At 42.6% G+C, this 13,321-nt stretch overlaps 1 protein-coding gene across 7 annotated transcripts in view; it reads left to right on the plus strand.

The window, feature by feature from the left end:
- MYO3B (myosin IIIB) overlaps nt 1-13,321 on the plus strand; it is a 414,167-nt gene that overhangs the window by 40,045 nt on the left and 360,801 nt on the right. For all 7 annotated transcript variants that reach the window (XM_044768737.2, XM_070508081.1, XM_070508082.1 and 4 more), the window contains exon 7: nt 1,054-1,199. In XM_044768737.2, coding sequence (XP_044624672.1) covers nt 1,054-1,199 — 146 coding nt within the window. The remainder of the gene's footprint in view (nt 1-1,053; nt 1,200-13,321) is intronic.

The following is a 13,321-nucleotide window of genomic DNA, read 5'->3' on the forward strand; positions in this document are numbered from 1 at the left end:
CATCATGATTCTACTAACATGTAAGCCAGATCTGTCACTCCTCTGCTCCCCACGGCCAGTTGGCCCATCTCATTTGGAGTCAAAGCCGAAGGCCTTCTGATGGCCTAAGAGGGTGGGTGGCCCTGTCACTCTGGCCCTCTTTGCTCACCAGTGATTTTGCTTGTCTACCTTGTAGGCTATTTGACCCAATACATCATCAAACGCTCAAAGTTTCCCACCTACCCATAGCCATACGTCATCCTTGGTCAAGGGGGCGGATTTCAGGTCAAATAGGGACGCCTGGTCCCTCCACATCCCATGGCCTACCCCTGCGTTCTCCCAACCCTATTTTGATAGCCATCAGAGCCTGAGTGAAGGGGCTTTTCCCTTCTGTCTCAAAAAGTTGATAGAAACAGATTTCCCTACAAGGTTCCATGCTCCCCAAACCAGTGACAAGCCCAGGGGCATTTTCTGGTTCTGTTGCTCTTGTACCCGGTTAGGCCAGTAACTGAGGCAGCAGTGGCAGCTGAAATACAAACCAGTTGTTGGGGTTTGAGGAGGGGGCAGATGTTCTTAGAAAAAGGGAATCGGAGGGAGTGGTTCCTATTTTTTCTTAACCACATCAGTCTTCCAACATCTTTCTGCTCAATTGACCACACTCATGGGGATTTTGTGCAGCAGACAAGCATCTTCGAGAACAACTGTTCCTCACTGTTGAGTTCAGCAGCTGGTAATGTGGTGAAGGATGCAGAGAAAGCCTTTCCTTAAGGGTTTTCAGGGCTGTATGGTGAGGTATTCACCCTTGTGCCTACCTTTACACTGTTCTTGGTACCTAGAGAGTTCAGTGCATATTTATTGAACTGAACTGACACATTTTTAAAAGTTAATGAATATATCAGATGATAAATCAGTCACACACAAATAAGGCCTAGGGATCACCCATCTTATTCTTACTGGAATTCAATATCAGTGTAGCCAAGGAACTGAGAAGGGGGCTAAGATCGGCCAAGAGCCTTTTAGGACATCTGAGGTGGCAGTGAGGTTGATGTGTTGTGTCCTGCTTTTGTCTGATAGGTCATTGCTTGTGAGCAGCAATATGACTCTTCCTATGACGCTCGCTGTGACGTCTGGTCCTTGGGGATCACAGCTATTGAACTGGGGGATGGAGACCCTCCCCTCTTTGACATGCATCCGGTGAAAACACTCTTTAAGATTCCAAGGTAGGACACAAGATGGCGCTCTTGGCTCATTAGTTCTTTGTGAAAGAGGCTCCTTAGAGGGATAATAAATAGTTCGTAAACAATTTCTCTTTAAACCTGAGAAAGCCCTATTGTAAACTGTATTTCTTTTCGGGAAAAAAAAACGAGGAGAGGGGAAAGAGGCTGTTTCTGAATGATAACATATCTCAAGGAATAATAGGACTGTATTGTAACAATTGCATATTTTGAGTACTCCGATTTTTCTGAGATGTTCATTTTTTGTGCTTCGTACAAGAAGGCTTTTATGCAATTTTGTATTAAATAATGTGCCTAACTACTGGTGTTTTCTTTTTAATTATATGATCATATCTGGTCATTTTTTCCAGTTTGAATCTTTCTCGAGTATTCAGGAAAATTTGGGAATAAACAAAAATGTGCAACATATTTTTGTATCCACTCAGACCAGCGCTCAAAAATATCAGAAAAATGTAACATCAGTCATATGAGTTTCTCTCCATCCTTAATTTCCGTCTCAATGGGAAACTGTGCTGAAAGAGGTCTGTTTGCAGGATATTTAAATGCCAGTGTATTTTCTATTGTATGTATTCATTAGGGGTTTGTACAAGAGCTTTGGTTGTTTATCTTTCATCAGAATCGGGCTCATGTTTGGCCAGCTCAAGGCTCTAGTTACTGAAAACGAAGAGACCAGGGAGCTCTGTCCAGGCGAGGCTGCAAGTTGAGATTCGTACCTTTCACATTTCTCTTTCAAAGGCAGGCTCTGGGCCGGCTGGGAGCCTTTTAACCGCTTTAACAATACAAGTGTTAACCTTTCCTTATCTGCACAATCACACAGCCGTCACAGCCTTTAAAAATTTCTCCTGATTGCAATTTGCATTTCTGATTAGGTCTATTTATATGCAGATGAGGCTCTGTGCCGTTCATCATCATAATGTTATCGTTTTATACCTAATCCAGATGTGAACAGCCACCCACCACTATTCCAAAAATGATTCCCACCCAAGTCAGGGTTGGTCGGTTTGCCTTTTCTGAAGTACAAAAACAGGTCATGGTAATTAGAAGAGCAGACAAAGCTCCTGGCTTTTTAAATTAATAGTCTGGTGAACCTTCAAAATGATGAAAGAACGCAGGACCCCAAAACAGTATTGTATACAGTAATATGTCAGGAAATGAGAAGTGGTGTCTGGGATGATTTATGTGTGTGCTTTGATTTTTTACAGATGGTTTACTCTTCACCATTTGTTTACTGTGGCTACATAATTTCCCAAATATCAGATTCAAGGTGTGATTTCTGCTTAGCAAGATATATGTACTTTTAATAAGAGGTCATCTACTTGGGTATTTTTTTCCTTTTTTCAGTATGTGTTTGTGTATGAACCAACTGTTCAAAAATTTCATAGGGTGACAAATGGGAGGCAGTTTAGAAGGGGTGTGTGTGTGTATGTGTTTAAATAGACCATCTCCAATGATTCCTCTTAGTTTGCTTCTATGTCCAGCCAAGCCTCTGATCTCTAATAGTCTCTATGCTCTCACTCCCCTTACTTCTTCCTTCTTGGGAGAAGCTTCCAGATCTGAAACACAAATAACCAAGTCCCTCAGTGCCTGCCTTGGGAAAGAACCCCAGGAATAGGACAATTGCTAGAAAAGGATCTTAACAGTGACAAGGATCCTTATCCCAATGTAGGTTGAAGCTTTCTTTTTCTCCTTCTAGTGTAACCTCCTGCCCTTTTACCGTCTCTTGGTTTCTGTGCAAGTGATGAATCAGATCGAACTAGGGAATGTCAACAGTAATTGGTCAGCAGATCCTCAGTGCGATTATGTGTGTTCAACACTTGCCATTGTCACAACCTTAACGGCTGACTTGACATTCCTGGGCAGGAAGGATGGAGGTTTTTTTAAAAAAAATCATAGCATATTTGCATATACCGCATAGCTTTTTAGACTCACCAAGTTATTTACTTAAAAATTACCCTATCATTTAGAACCATGCAGTTCTCTTATGAAGGATTGTGGATTGATTAAGCATGTGTGTGTGTATTATCTTAATTTTAAGTGCTAAAAATATAACCATTCCTCAGAAAAGCTCTTTGATGAAGAATGGAAAAATTAAGCATTTACATATTGTAAATAGGCACTCAAATTATTTACCTGTGTGTTTCATGGAGATCTCTCTCTCTCTCTCTCTCAGCATTTGTTTTCTCCATTTCTCCTATTTGGTTATGAGTGTTTTCAGTGTTCTGGAATTCTCTTCAATTAAGTAATGGAGTCCATTTTAAGAGTACTCTGGGACCCAGACTACTGTGTGTGGCTTCTTCATCTAGCCTTCCTCATTTGCCTCTTCCATACAACCCTTTCCTTACTAGAAATAAATTGAGTAAATTACTAAGTAAGGGAAGAAAAGAAAACCTTTACCGAGTGAGGGAAGAAGTGACTTTCACGAATTACAGAGAACTTATGAATTAATGAAGTGCTGGTTCCATGTGAGGTGAGCGCCTCAGATGTCAAAAAGGCAGGTAATTATACAGGTTCCCTGGGCACTGTCAGAAAATATGAAGCGAGACCTGCCTGGATGTGGTTGATTTGCCTGCACGTGGGTCTCCTTGCTCTTCCCCTCTGCCTCTACTCACCTTCTCCTTTCTTTTGACCTTCATATTAGAAGATGACACATGGAGTAATTGTGACCTGTCTTTGAAATACTGCATGACTTGCAATCTTTCCCTTATTGCAAACACAGAAATTATCTGCTGATTGGCAGAACATCCACTATTTGCTGAACCTGTCAGCATGTGTCATCTTGTCTAACACCTGCACTCTGAAAAAGTCACCCCTCTCTGACAGTGGCTGTTTTGTCTGCTATTTTTCTTTAGGAGTTGGAAGAGAGGAAAAAATGAAAATCGTTTCTTTGGGCATCAGTGGGTTCAACAACATCTCTCTCATAATTCTCTTCTGAGGACTCCTTTAAAATTCCAAAGAGTTAGAAGGATCTTGCAGATGACCTGGATATATTTTTCACTTAAAAGGAGATCTGTTTCATAGATGTAATTGCAAGAACCTATAGAATTTGGAAAAATATATAATTATATTGGTCTTTTGGCAATCAGATATCTTTCCTTAGCTTGGAGTTTTTGGCTAATGACCTCTTTGACCTCCATAGACAAGGGTCAGGAAGGCAGTGGGGACCAGTGTGGGTGTGTTTATTGGACAAGGACTGGGAGCCGTGTCTTCTGCCCATTTATTTGAGGCCAGGTAGTAGCTGACTCTGTCCAGTGTCTTACTGTGCACTGAGTACTTCCACTTCATTCCTAAGGAAAAATGAAGACTGTTTTCAGGATTCCCAGCAGAAATATCCTTGGCTGGAAGTAGATGGGATAGAATGACCTGAACATTCCAGCCACTAAAGCTAGTGATTTTCCCTTCCTAAAGCGAAGTTTCCCTGCAGTACCCAATTCAAGAAAAGGGGAACTTGTAATAATTACCATTTCACATTTGGGCTTGTTTTCCTCACCAAATTTAGGTTGTTCCGCACTGTACCCAACTGTATTAGTTTCCTAGGGCTGCCACAACAAATTACCATGAACTTGGTGGCTTAAAACAACAGAAATATATTCTCTCACAGTTCTAGAGCCAGAAGTCCAAAATCAAGGTGTCGGCAGAGCCATGCTCCCTCTGAAGGCACTAGAGGAGAATACTTCCTTGCCCTTTCCAGGTTCTAGTAGCTTCTGGTGTTCCTTGATTTGTGGCAGCATAACTCAGATCTCTGCTTCCATTTTCATGTGGCTTTCCTACCTGTATCTCTGTGTCTTCTTCTTTTCTGTCTTGTCCAATAAAGATACTTGTCATTGGATTTAGGGCCCATCCCATCTAGGATGATCTTATCTCGAGATCCTTGTCTTAATTACACCTACAAAAGACCTTTATTCCAGATGAGGTCACATTCTCAAGTTCCAAGTAGACATATCTTTTGGAGGCTACAATTCAAACCACTGTACTAACCAACTTTCATGTTACCAAATTCCCTGAGAAATTAATTTGGGGGCAAAATATAGGACAACTAGCTAAATGATGATGGAGAAATAATAATAGCTTAGATTTATGGAGTACTAACTATGTAGCAGGCGCAGTGGTACGTGTTTCATAAATATAAATGCGTTCAATCCCCATAATGACCCTGCGAGGTAAGAGCTATCACCACCCTTTTTTCTAGAGGAGAAAACTGATTGCCCTGGGAGAAAGCCTCTGGTCATGTACCTATGGAGGAAAAATGATTTGAATCTGAGAAGTTTGATTCCAAAGCCCACACAAATTGCAACTACATTGAAAAATTATAGCTTTTTCTTAAATTATATTTATTTATCGATAAAATCTGAATTGAGCACCAGGGAACTGGAGTAAATAGACATGAATAAGACATCTCGATCTTTAAGAAGCTTACAGTCCAGCATCTTTCTCTCTGCTACTGGTTTTAAACTGACATTGTAAACCTGACTTAGAATTTTATTAGCGTCAATGACTATGTCAGTCAAGGAACTGAAGAACAGAAATTCTGTGATTATGAGTGAACACAGGCCCTCCTTGGCTCACTGATTTGTGATCCCCAAACCAGAAATCCCTCCCTTCTCCAGACTCCCCTTCAGACAACTGCCTTTCAGTTCCTAATTTAGAACACTTACAGCAAGTGTTTGAACTGAAGAATTGCAGAATATATGTTATGTAAAAGCAGAGAGACATTTCAGGTTATCATTATTGGTACCTAGAAGTTTCTTTCCATCCCACCCTCCTTGCAAAACCTGGCCCTGCCACATCAGGTCTATTTCTGGTATAGTTAGCATCTCCTCCTCCTTTGCCATACTCTTATTTTTTCAGTAGGAAATGTTTGCTTTGATTCTGGGGTGAATGGAAATCTGTTTCTAGCATCCTGAGTTGGAATGCATTTTCTCATGGAAAGTATTTTAAAAAGTTATTTAGGAGGAGGTGATGTAACAGCTGAAGTTCTCACTTTGGGTGCATTATTAGGCTCTTGTGGCCAACTAGAGTTTTATGGTTGAGTCGGAGGACTTAGCCTGTCTGTAGAACTTTATGCTTATGGAAAAAATGCTTTCCAAGCTCTAAACCACCTATTTACAAAAGTGCTTTGGAACACAATCTGCTGGGGATTTGGGAATGCCCATGCCCTCTGACCTAGGACACCTCTAACTTTGGTCACTCTAAGTCAAGCTCGTCTTGAGTGCTTGAGTTGCAAGATGAATAAGACAGTTTTTTTCTCTCAAGGAGAGCATAGTTTTACTGTCTCCTCCTCCATTCATTGGCAAAGGTGAAACAGGCAGAAGTTGGATAGCGAAAAGGAGGAGCAAAGAGGAGAAATTAAAAAGGATACTTTTGGGCTACCTGGGTCGTGTGGTTGGTGGGGCTTAGAAAGGGTAAGTTGCCACTTGAAACATTTGTGAATCTTTTTGAAAGGTTTCCTCAGGGACTCAATATCTACAGTTGACTCTTGTTCTGAAACAGAATCATTGGGTTGCACTTTCATCTAATTTCATCTGAATTTCGTTTTTTGAAGGTAAAGATTCCTTTTATTCTGGCTTTTCTAATTCACAAACCAAATCAATCTCCTACACGGGAAGCCTGCTCCTCAGCTGCAAGAGGATGCAGAGGCAGCAGGGAGTCCTGAGTCACCGCTAATTGTCTTACTATTACAGAATTGTCACAAGACATTTTCCCTTAGGGCTGTGAAATATAAGGAAAAGAAATTAAAACTAAACTATTATTGTTGAAGTGTAATGAGCGAGGGGGGTGGGTGTTTAATGGCACAGTAAGGCTGGATTTGCCCCAGGGAATTTTGGTTTCTCTTCACCAGCCGGGTCACTTAGCTATTGGCCTTTTGAGCAACGAACCCTCACAATCCTGGCTTTGATCATAAAACAAGAAGAGCTAGAAGAATTAGCACCATTTAGCATTTATTGATTGCCTAACAGCAAAAAAAAAAGTTTTAAATACTTCAATAGAAAAACGTTAGTCTTTTATGAGTCTTTTTCTTTCTTTGGGAGATTTCTAGTCCCATTTTAGTATATTGTGGTTCTTATCCCTCAGGATGCCCTGGGGGTGCCCCCCTCCCCTTGGGGTATCCTCTTTATTTCCTTGGGAACACGGTAGCTGGAGGCAGCTGGTAGAAAGGTCCCAGAAGGCTTCTACTCTGTGGAACATGTTTCCAAACTCTTTTTTAATTTGAGTTGAGCAGCTGGGCTGTTAGTTCCTATGGAGGTGCAGCTTGCTGCCCCCCTGAATCCTGGCAGTCAGGGAGAGTTCAGCTTTGCAAGGTTTCCTATAGGGATCAGGTGGCAAAGCAGGAGTGTGCCTTCAGGGACTGCTAGTTGCCATCGTTGTTGAGTGAGAAGCCCACCCTGAGAAAAGGGAGAGGCCAGAGAATGAGAGGTGTTGACTTACAGCACCATCCATGCTTTCTCCCTTATTACCCTGATTTCATTATTTTGGCACTACTCATTTTGGCTAATTCCAACTTAACTCCTAAATGATGGCGAGATGGGCAGAGACATTAGGAAAGGAAACAGACTCAAAATAGTACCAAAGGGTTTGAGGCACCCTAGTTTCATCTTGACTCCAGAAAAAACTAGGGAATAAAGGTGAGGAATAGTTATAAACTGCCTTCATGGGTTAGCTTAGTGGTAGGGCAGGGGCAACGTAAAGATGAAGAGAGGGAAGGTGGTAGTCTGGAGTAAGGCTCTTCACAGCTGAAACTGTCATTTCTGGAGAATCCTAGAGTCAGATGAAGCCAGTGTCATCAGAAAGAAAATATAGTGTCATGGTCAAGCAGTGATATGTTTGTATTAGTTATCTACTGGTATGTAACAACCACCCCAAACTTAGTTGCTTAAAACAACAACCATTTATTATTTCTTATGAGTCTGTGGGTTCTTGGGATGGTTCGTGGATCTTGACTGGGCTTACTCGTGCATCTGTGGTCAGCTGAGGATTTGGCTGGGGGCTGTCTGCTCTAGGATGGCCTTGGCTAGGATGACTTGGCTCTGTTCCATGTGATTTCTCATCTTCCAGCAGGCTAACCAGAGTGGTTCTCACATTGGTGATAGGTTCTAAGCATAGATACAGGAAGGGATAGAAAATTGGGCCATTGTTTCGGTCAATTTACCACAGTGTTCTGCAGTCAGTCTGCGTGGGTTCAAATACCAGCTTCACCACCTTCAAGCTGTATGAACTTGACTAAGTTACTTAATGTTTCTACACCTCAGTTTCCTCCTCTGTAAAATGGAGATATGACAAATATCAGCCAGTTGTTGTGAGCAGTTAATATAAAGTGCTCAGAGCGGTACATAGTAACATTTGATTTTTGCTGGGTGTTACCAAAGAAAAAATCTCAAGGGTATATTTATATTGTAAGGAATTTGCTTTCCCTTACAGCTCAAGAATTGAAACCTTCCATTCAAAAGGGCCACCCATGAGATCGATCATTTGAAAGTTTAGCTAATTGATTGATTGATGATTGTATGGGGAATTGAGAGGGAATGAAGACTGATTTCTTAATAAATCCTTACTCTTCCACTGTGCCTATCTGATGGACTCTGCCATGAATATCCATTGTCATAACTCCTTTGTTTATAGACACACTCCTAAGAGATGTAGCCCCTCTCCCTGCCACCATGCACACCCGTGAATGTGATGGCAGGAACTGCCCACTGGGAAGCAGAGTTGGCCTTGGTTCCCACTTCCCTAATGTCTCCAGTGTGTAGTGATACTGTCATTCTCTGAAGAGAACTCAGGCCACAGTGCTTTTCCTTTCCTATCAGTCCCATTTTTATGGCAGCTTTGTGCTTGGTGGATGAGTTGTGTGATGGGGACTCAGCTGCCTTCCTCTACAGGGTTCCTTCAGTCCCCTTGGTAGGTACAACTTTCCCCTGGGTTCTGGAAATTTCTTATCCCCAGGTAAAGGGACAGTAGTAGAAGTTCTAGATAGAGGGCACGGACTCAAGATTGCCTCTCATTTTGCTCCCATTTCCTCTACCAAAGAGAATGATTTTTTTTCCAGCCCAGCCTAGAAAGGCTAAAAACATTGGCAAAGGGAGATAGAAACCCAAGCCAGGCTAGGGGATTGTAAGGAGAGCACTTAGTTGTTCCAGGTGAGTTCGAGTTTCTTAACTGAGAGGGGTGATACCCTAGGTACTGAGAGAATATACAGTACTGCTAACCTACTGTAGTGATCTTGGAAGAATTCTGGAGAATAAGAATGGTCTTAGAGAAGTGAAAAAGGGAGAATGTGCTTCAGTTTTTCAAAAAAGGGAAGAAGGTAGAATCTTCAAACTACCATCTGGTGAGCTTGACTTTCATCCTGGGCTAATTACTAAGATTCTTTCTTTTTTTCCTTGAATAGTTTATGAATCCTTAGAAGAAAAAGCTGTGATCACTAGGAATTAGCATGGGTTCACTAAAAATAAGCCACATCAGACTAATGTCCTTCTTCAGTATTATTTTAAGACTGGTACAAATGGGGACTGTCTTCGACATAATATATTTGGAATTTTGCCCTTAGGTAAAATCTATTGTAGTATCTTTGTGGCCAAGATGGAGAAACATAGACTGGAGAATGGTGGTAGTGATGGATCATAACCCAGGAAGGATTGTATTAAGGAGTGCTGGATAATGGTGTCACTGTCAACATGGTGGGGGAAGTCCTAGAGGCTTTGGGCAGGGCTCTGCTGACCATCCTGCCTGCTGAATGTTTTAAAATGTATAATGAGTTGGAAGATATTGGTAGCCTGTTGATCACGTTTGTGGAAGGGGTAGCTGGTATGCTGGATGACAGACTTAGAATCCCAAAAGACCTCAGTTGCCAGGAACAATTTCGTCTCTAACAAGCAAATAGGGTCAGAACCCTGGTGAGCGGTACAGGCTGAGAAAACCATGGCTCAATAACTTACAGGGGAAACATGAATTTAATTGTGGCTATAAGCCCAATAGTGATCAAACGGTAAGTCAATCTTGTGTGGTTAACATGAGGTTTGATAGTCAGAACAAATACCATCCCTGCCCCGACATCGGCTCTGTCCTAGCCAGAACATCTTTGGAATGATGGCTTCATTCTGCGCACCACACTCAAACTGCTGCAAGAGAGAGAGTCTTACCCTGGCAGAATTCTAAAAGGCCTGAAGCTTCCATTTCAAACTTGGAGTCAGAAACCTGGGTACTGGTTTTGCTCCTGCTCTGTCACCAGTCTATCATTTCACCTCTCATAGGGGCAAAAATAGCACCACCCTTAAGCAGAATGTTTTGCACTCAGATAACAGGGTGTGTGTAAACTGTTTTCTTCAGCATCCTCCCTACATTCTGTGGATGCTAATAGAGAGGAATGTGAGTAGTCACCAACTGCAGGACTGGGGCCATTCTCTACAGCAGTGAGTCTCACCCAGCACAAGGATCCTTAGTCCTAATTACAAGTTAGAATCTTCTGGGGGCTTTAAAAAGTACCAGTGCCTGGGCACCACCCCCAGAGATTCCAATGTACTTGGTCTGGAGTCAAGCTCAGCATTTATATAAATATATAATTAATTTTACATATATATATTTACATATATATATTACATATTATATATTATACTATATATATATATTGTAATATGCATAGCCAGCCCTGGTGGTCTAGTGATTAAGATTTGGCACTCTCATCTTGGTGGCCTGGGTTCCTTTCCTGGTCAGGGAACCACACCACCCATCTGTCGGTTATCATACTGTGGCAACTTCGCGTTGCTGTGATGCTGAAAGCTACGTCACTGGTATTTCAAATACCAGCAGGGTCACCCATGGTGGACAGGTTTCGGCAGAGCTTTCAGACTAAGACAGACTAGGAAGAAAGACCTGGCCACCCACTTCTGAAAAAATTTACCATGAAAACCCTGTGAATGGCAGCAGAGCATTTTCTTTTATAGCCCTGAAGGTGAGAGGATGGAGCAAAAAGACCAGGTAGGGTCCTGCTCTGCTGGACACAGTTTCGCTAGGAGTCAGAATAGACTCCATGGCACTAACAACAAAATAATATGCATATTGTTTTGTATTTTAAAATTCCCTGAGATGATTCTAAAGTGCAACGAGGGTTGAGAAAAACCCTGCCCTGAAACAACTATCACGCTGTTGTTTGCTTGTTTATTTATATTTCCAAACTATAGAGTCACCCCTGGAAATTCTGGTTCCTGCCTTCCCTATCTCCTTCCTGTGGTGGAGAATTGAGAAATGAGAGATGATACTAATGGGACTGTGTTGCACATTGTAAAGAATGTAAAAGCAGAAAGAAGGATTCCAGCAGAACAGTCAGTGGTGACTGTTTAGGGTTGAATTGTGGTATATTCCCCACAAAAAGATTTGTTGAAGTCCTAACCCCCCAGTACCTCACAATGTGACCTTATTTGGAAATAGGGTCATTGCAGATGTAATTAGCTAGGTTAAGAGGAGGTCATACGGGAGCAGAGTGGGCCTTTAATCCAATGACTGGTGTCCCTATAAGAAGAGGGAGATTTGGACATAGACACACACAGAAAGACATGTGAAGGTAGAGATACACAGGAAGACAGCCATACTGCCATAAGTCAAGGAATGCCTGGGCCACCAGAAGCTGGAGGAGGCAAGAAAGGAGCTTCCCTGAGAGACTTCAGAGGGAGCATAGCCCTGCTGATACTTTGATTTTGGACTTCTGGCTCTAGAAGTGTGAGAGAATGGATTTCTGTTGTTTTAAGCCACCTAGTTTGTGGTACTTTGTTATGGGAGCCCTAGGAAACTAATATAGTGATTTTATCTAGTTTTGAGCCTGTTGCTCCTGGATGGCTGCCAAAGGCATGATTAGGGATGGGGTAGTTGGGGGTAGGAGGGAGGTGCTCTGCCTAGGAGAGTCCTGGGGGTAGAGGAGGGTTAGATTGGTCAGTCTTCCACTCCATCAACCCCCAACTGGTATTTCTGTAGAAATCAAGACACTCTTACATGAGCCTAGCAGGATTCAGTCTGCCTGTAGATAGGAAGTGGGTACAGGAGAGTTCCTCCTCTCCCTTGCTCCAGACTTCTGAGCCCAGAACTTCCTTCCCCATCCAGACCTGCTTGGCAGGAAGGAGCCCCTCCCTTCCACAGTGTTCAGCATGGAGAAGAGAGCTCTGCATTTCTTCTCTGAGTTTCCCCCAGACTCAGGACTTCTGGAATGGAGTACAGAATGAAAGGAGATGGCTCTTAACCTTCAGTCTTTCCATCTCAGAACAAAGGGGACTGTGTGGTAGAAGTAGAACTTGGGATATTGAGAAGTAGCTGTGGTGGTCCATTTGGGACAGGTGCTGTGAAGTGGGTGGAGATTTCCCAGAAGACCTAGATGTCCATCTGGGCAGGGCCAAGTACACTGGAGTATGACCCAAGGAGCAGCACCACTGCTTTCCATGTCCTGAAGGGCATTCACACCTGCACAGAGCGTAAATGGGCATTTAAGCATCCATCATTCTTTGTCCTGGCGATGGGATAGAGGGGTTGACTTCTACCAGGCCTTATTCAGGTATTATTCTTTAGGTCCACACAAAGCTTGTGGCCAACTCAGGGAATGGTGAGGAGTACTGTGTAGGGGCTCTCCTTCTGGACCCTGTGGCCTTACTGCTTCCTCTGTATCTGAACCCTCAGCTTCTGCTTATTTTGGCCTCTCATTCTTGGTGTGAACCCTGGCTTTGCTTTCTGGAGTTCTGGTCTGCTCCTTGCCCCCCAACTTTCTGTGCCACCTGTGCCTTCGTTTGGAAGCTCCTGCATGCATGCTGCGTTACTTATCAGTCTTGATGGGAGTGGCTCCTCATGGCTGCCCTTAAGCTGCAGTCCGTACCTAGCTCTGATGAAAGTTAAAGGGTGCCTTGTTTAGTGGTTATATGACAAATGCCATCAAGTTTCAACTAAATAGACCTTCACAAATAGACAAGTGGCTTTAAAAGATTTTTGCAAAGAAACTTCAGATTGAATCTAATTCTACTAATCCAAGCACAAGCAAGTGACAGAAAAAATGGCTGAGATGATGACACTTTTCCACCTAGGACAAGCTGTTCTTCAGGCACGTGAGGTTAAAAACAATGGCAAACTAAACAGATCTGCCA

The sequence above is a fragment of the Equus asinus genome, chromosome 4, assembly GCF_041296235.1.
Source record: "Equus asinus isolate D_3611 breed Donkey chromosome 4, EquAss-T2T_v2, whole genome shotgun sequence".
Classification (NCBI taxonomy): Eukaryota; Metazoa; Chordata; class Mammalia; order Perissodactyla; family Equidae; genus Equus; species Equus asinus.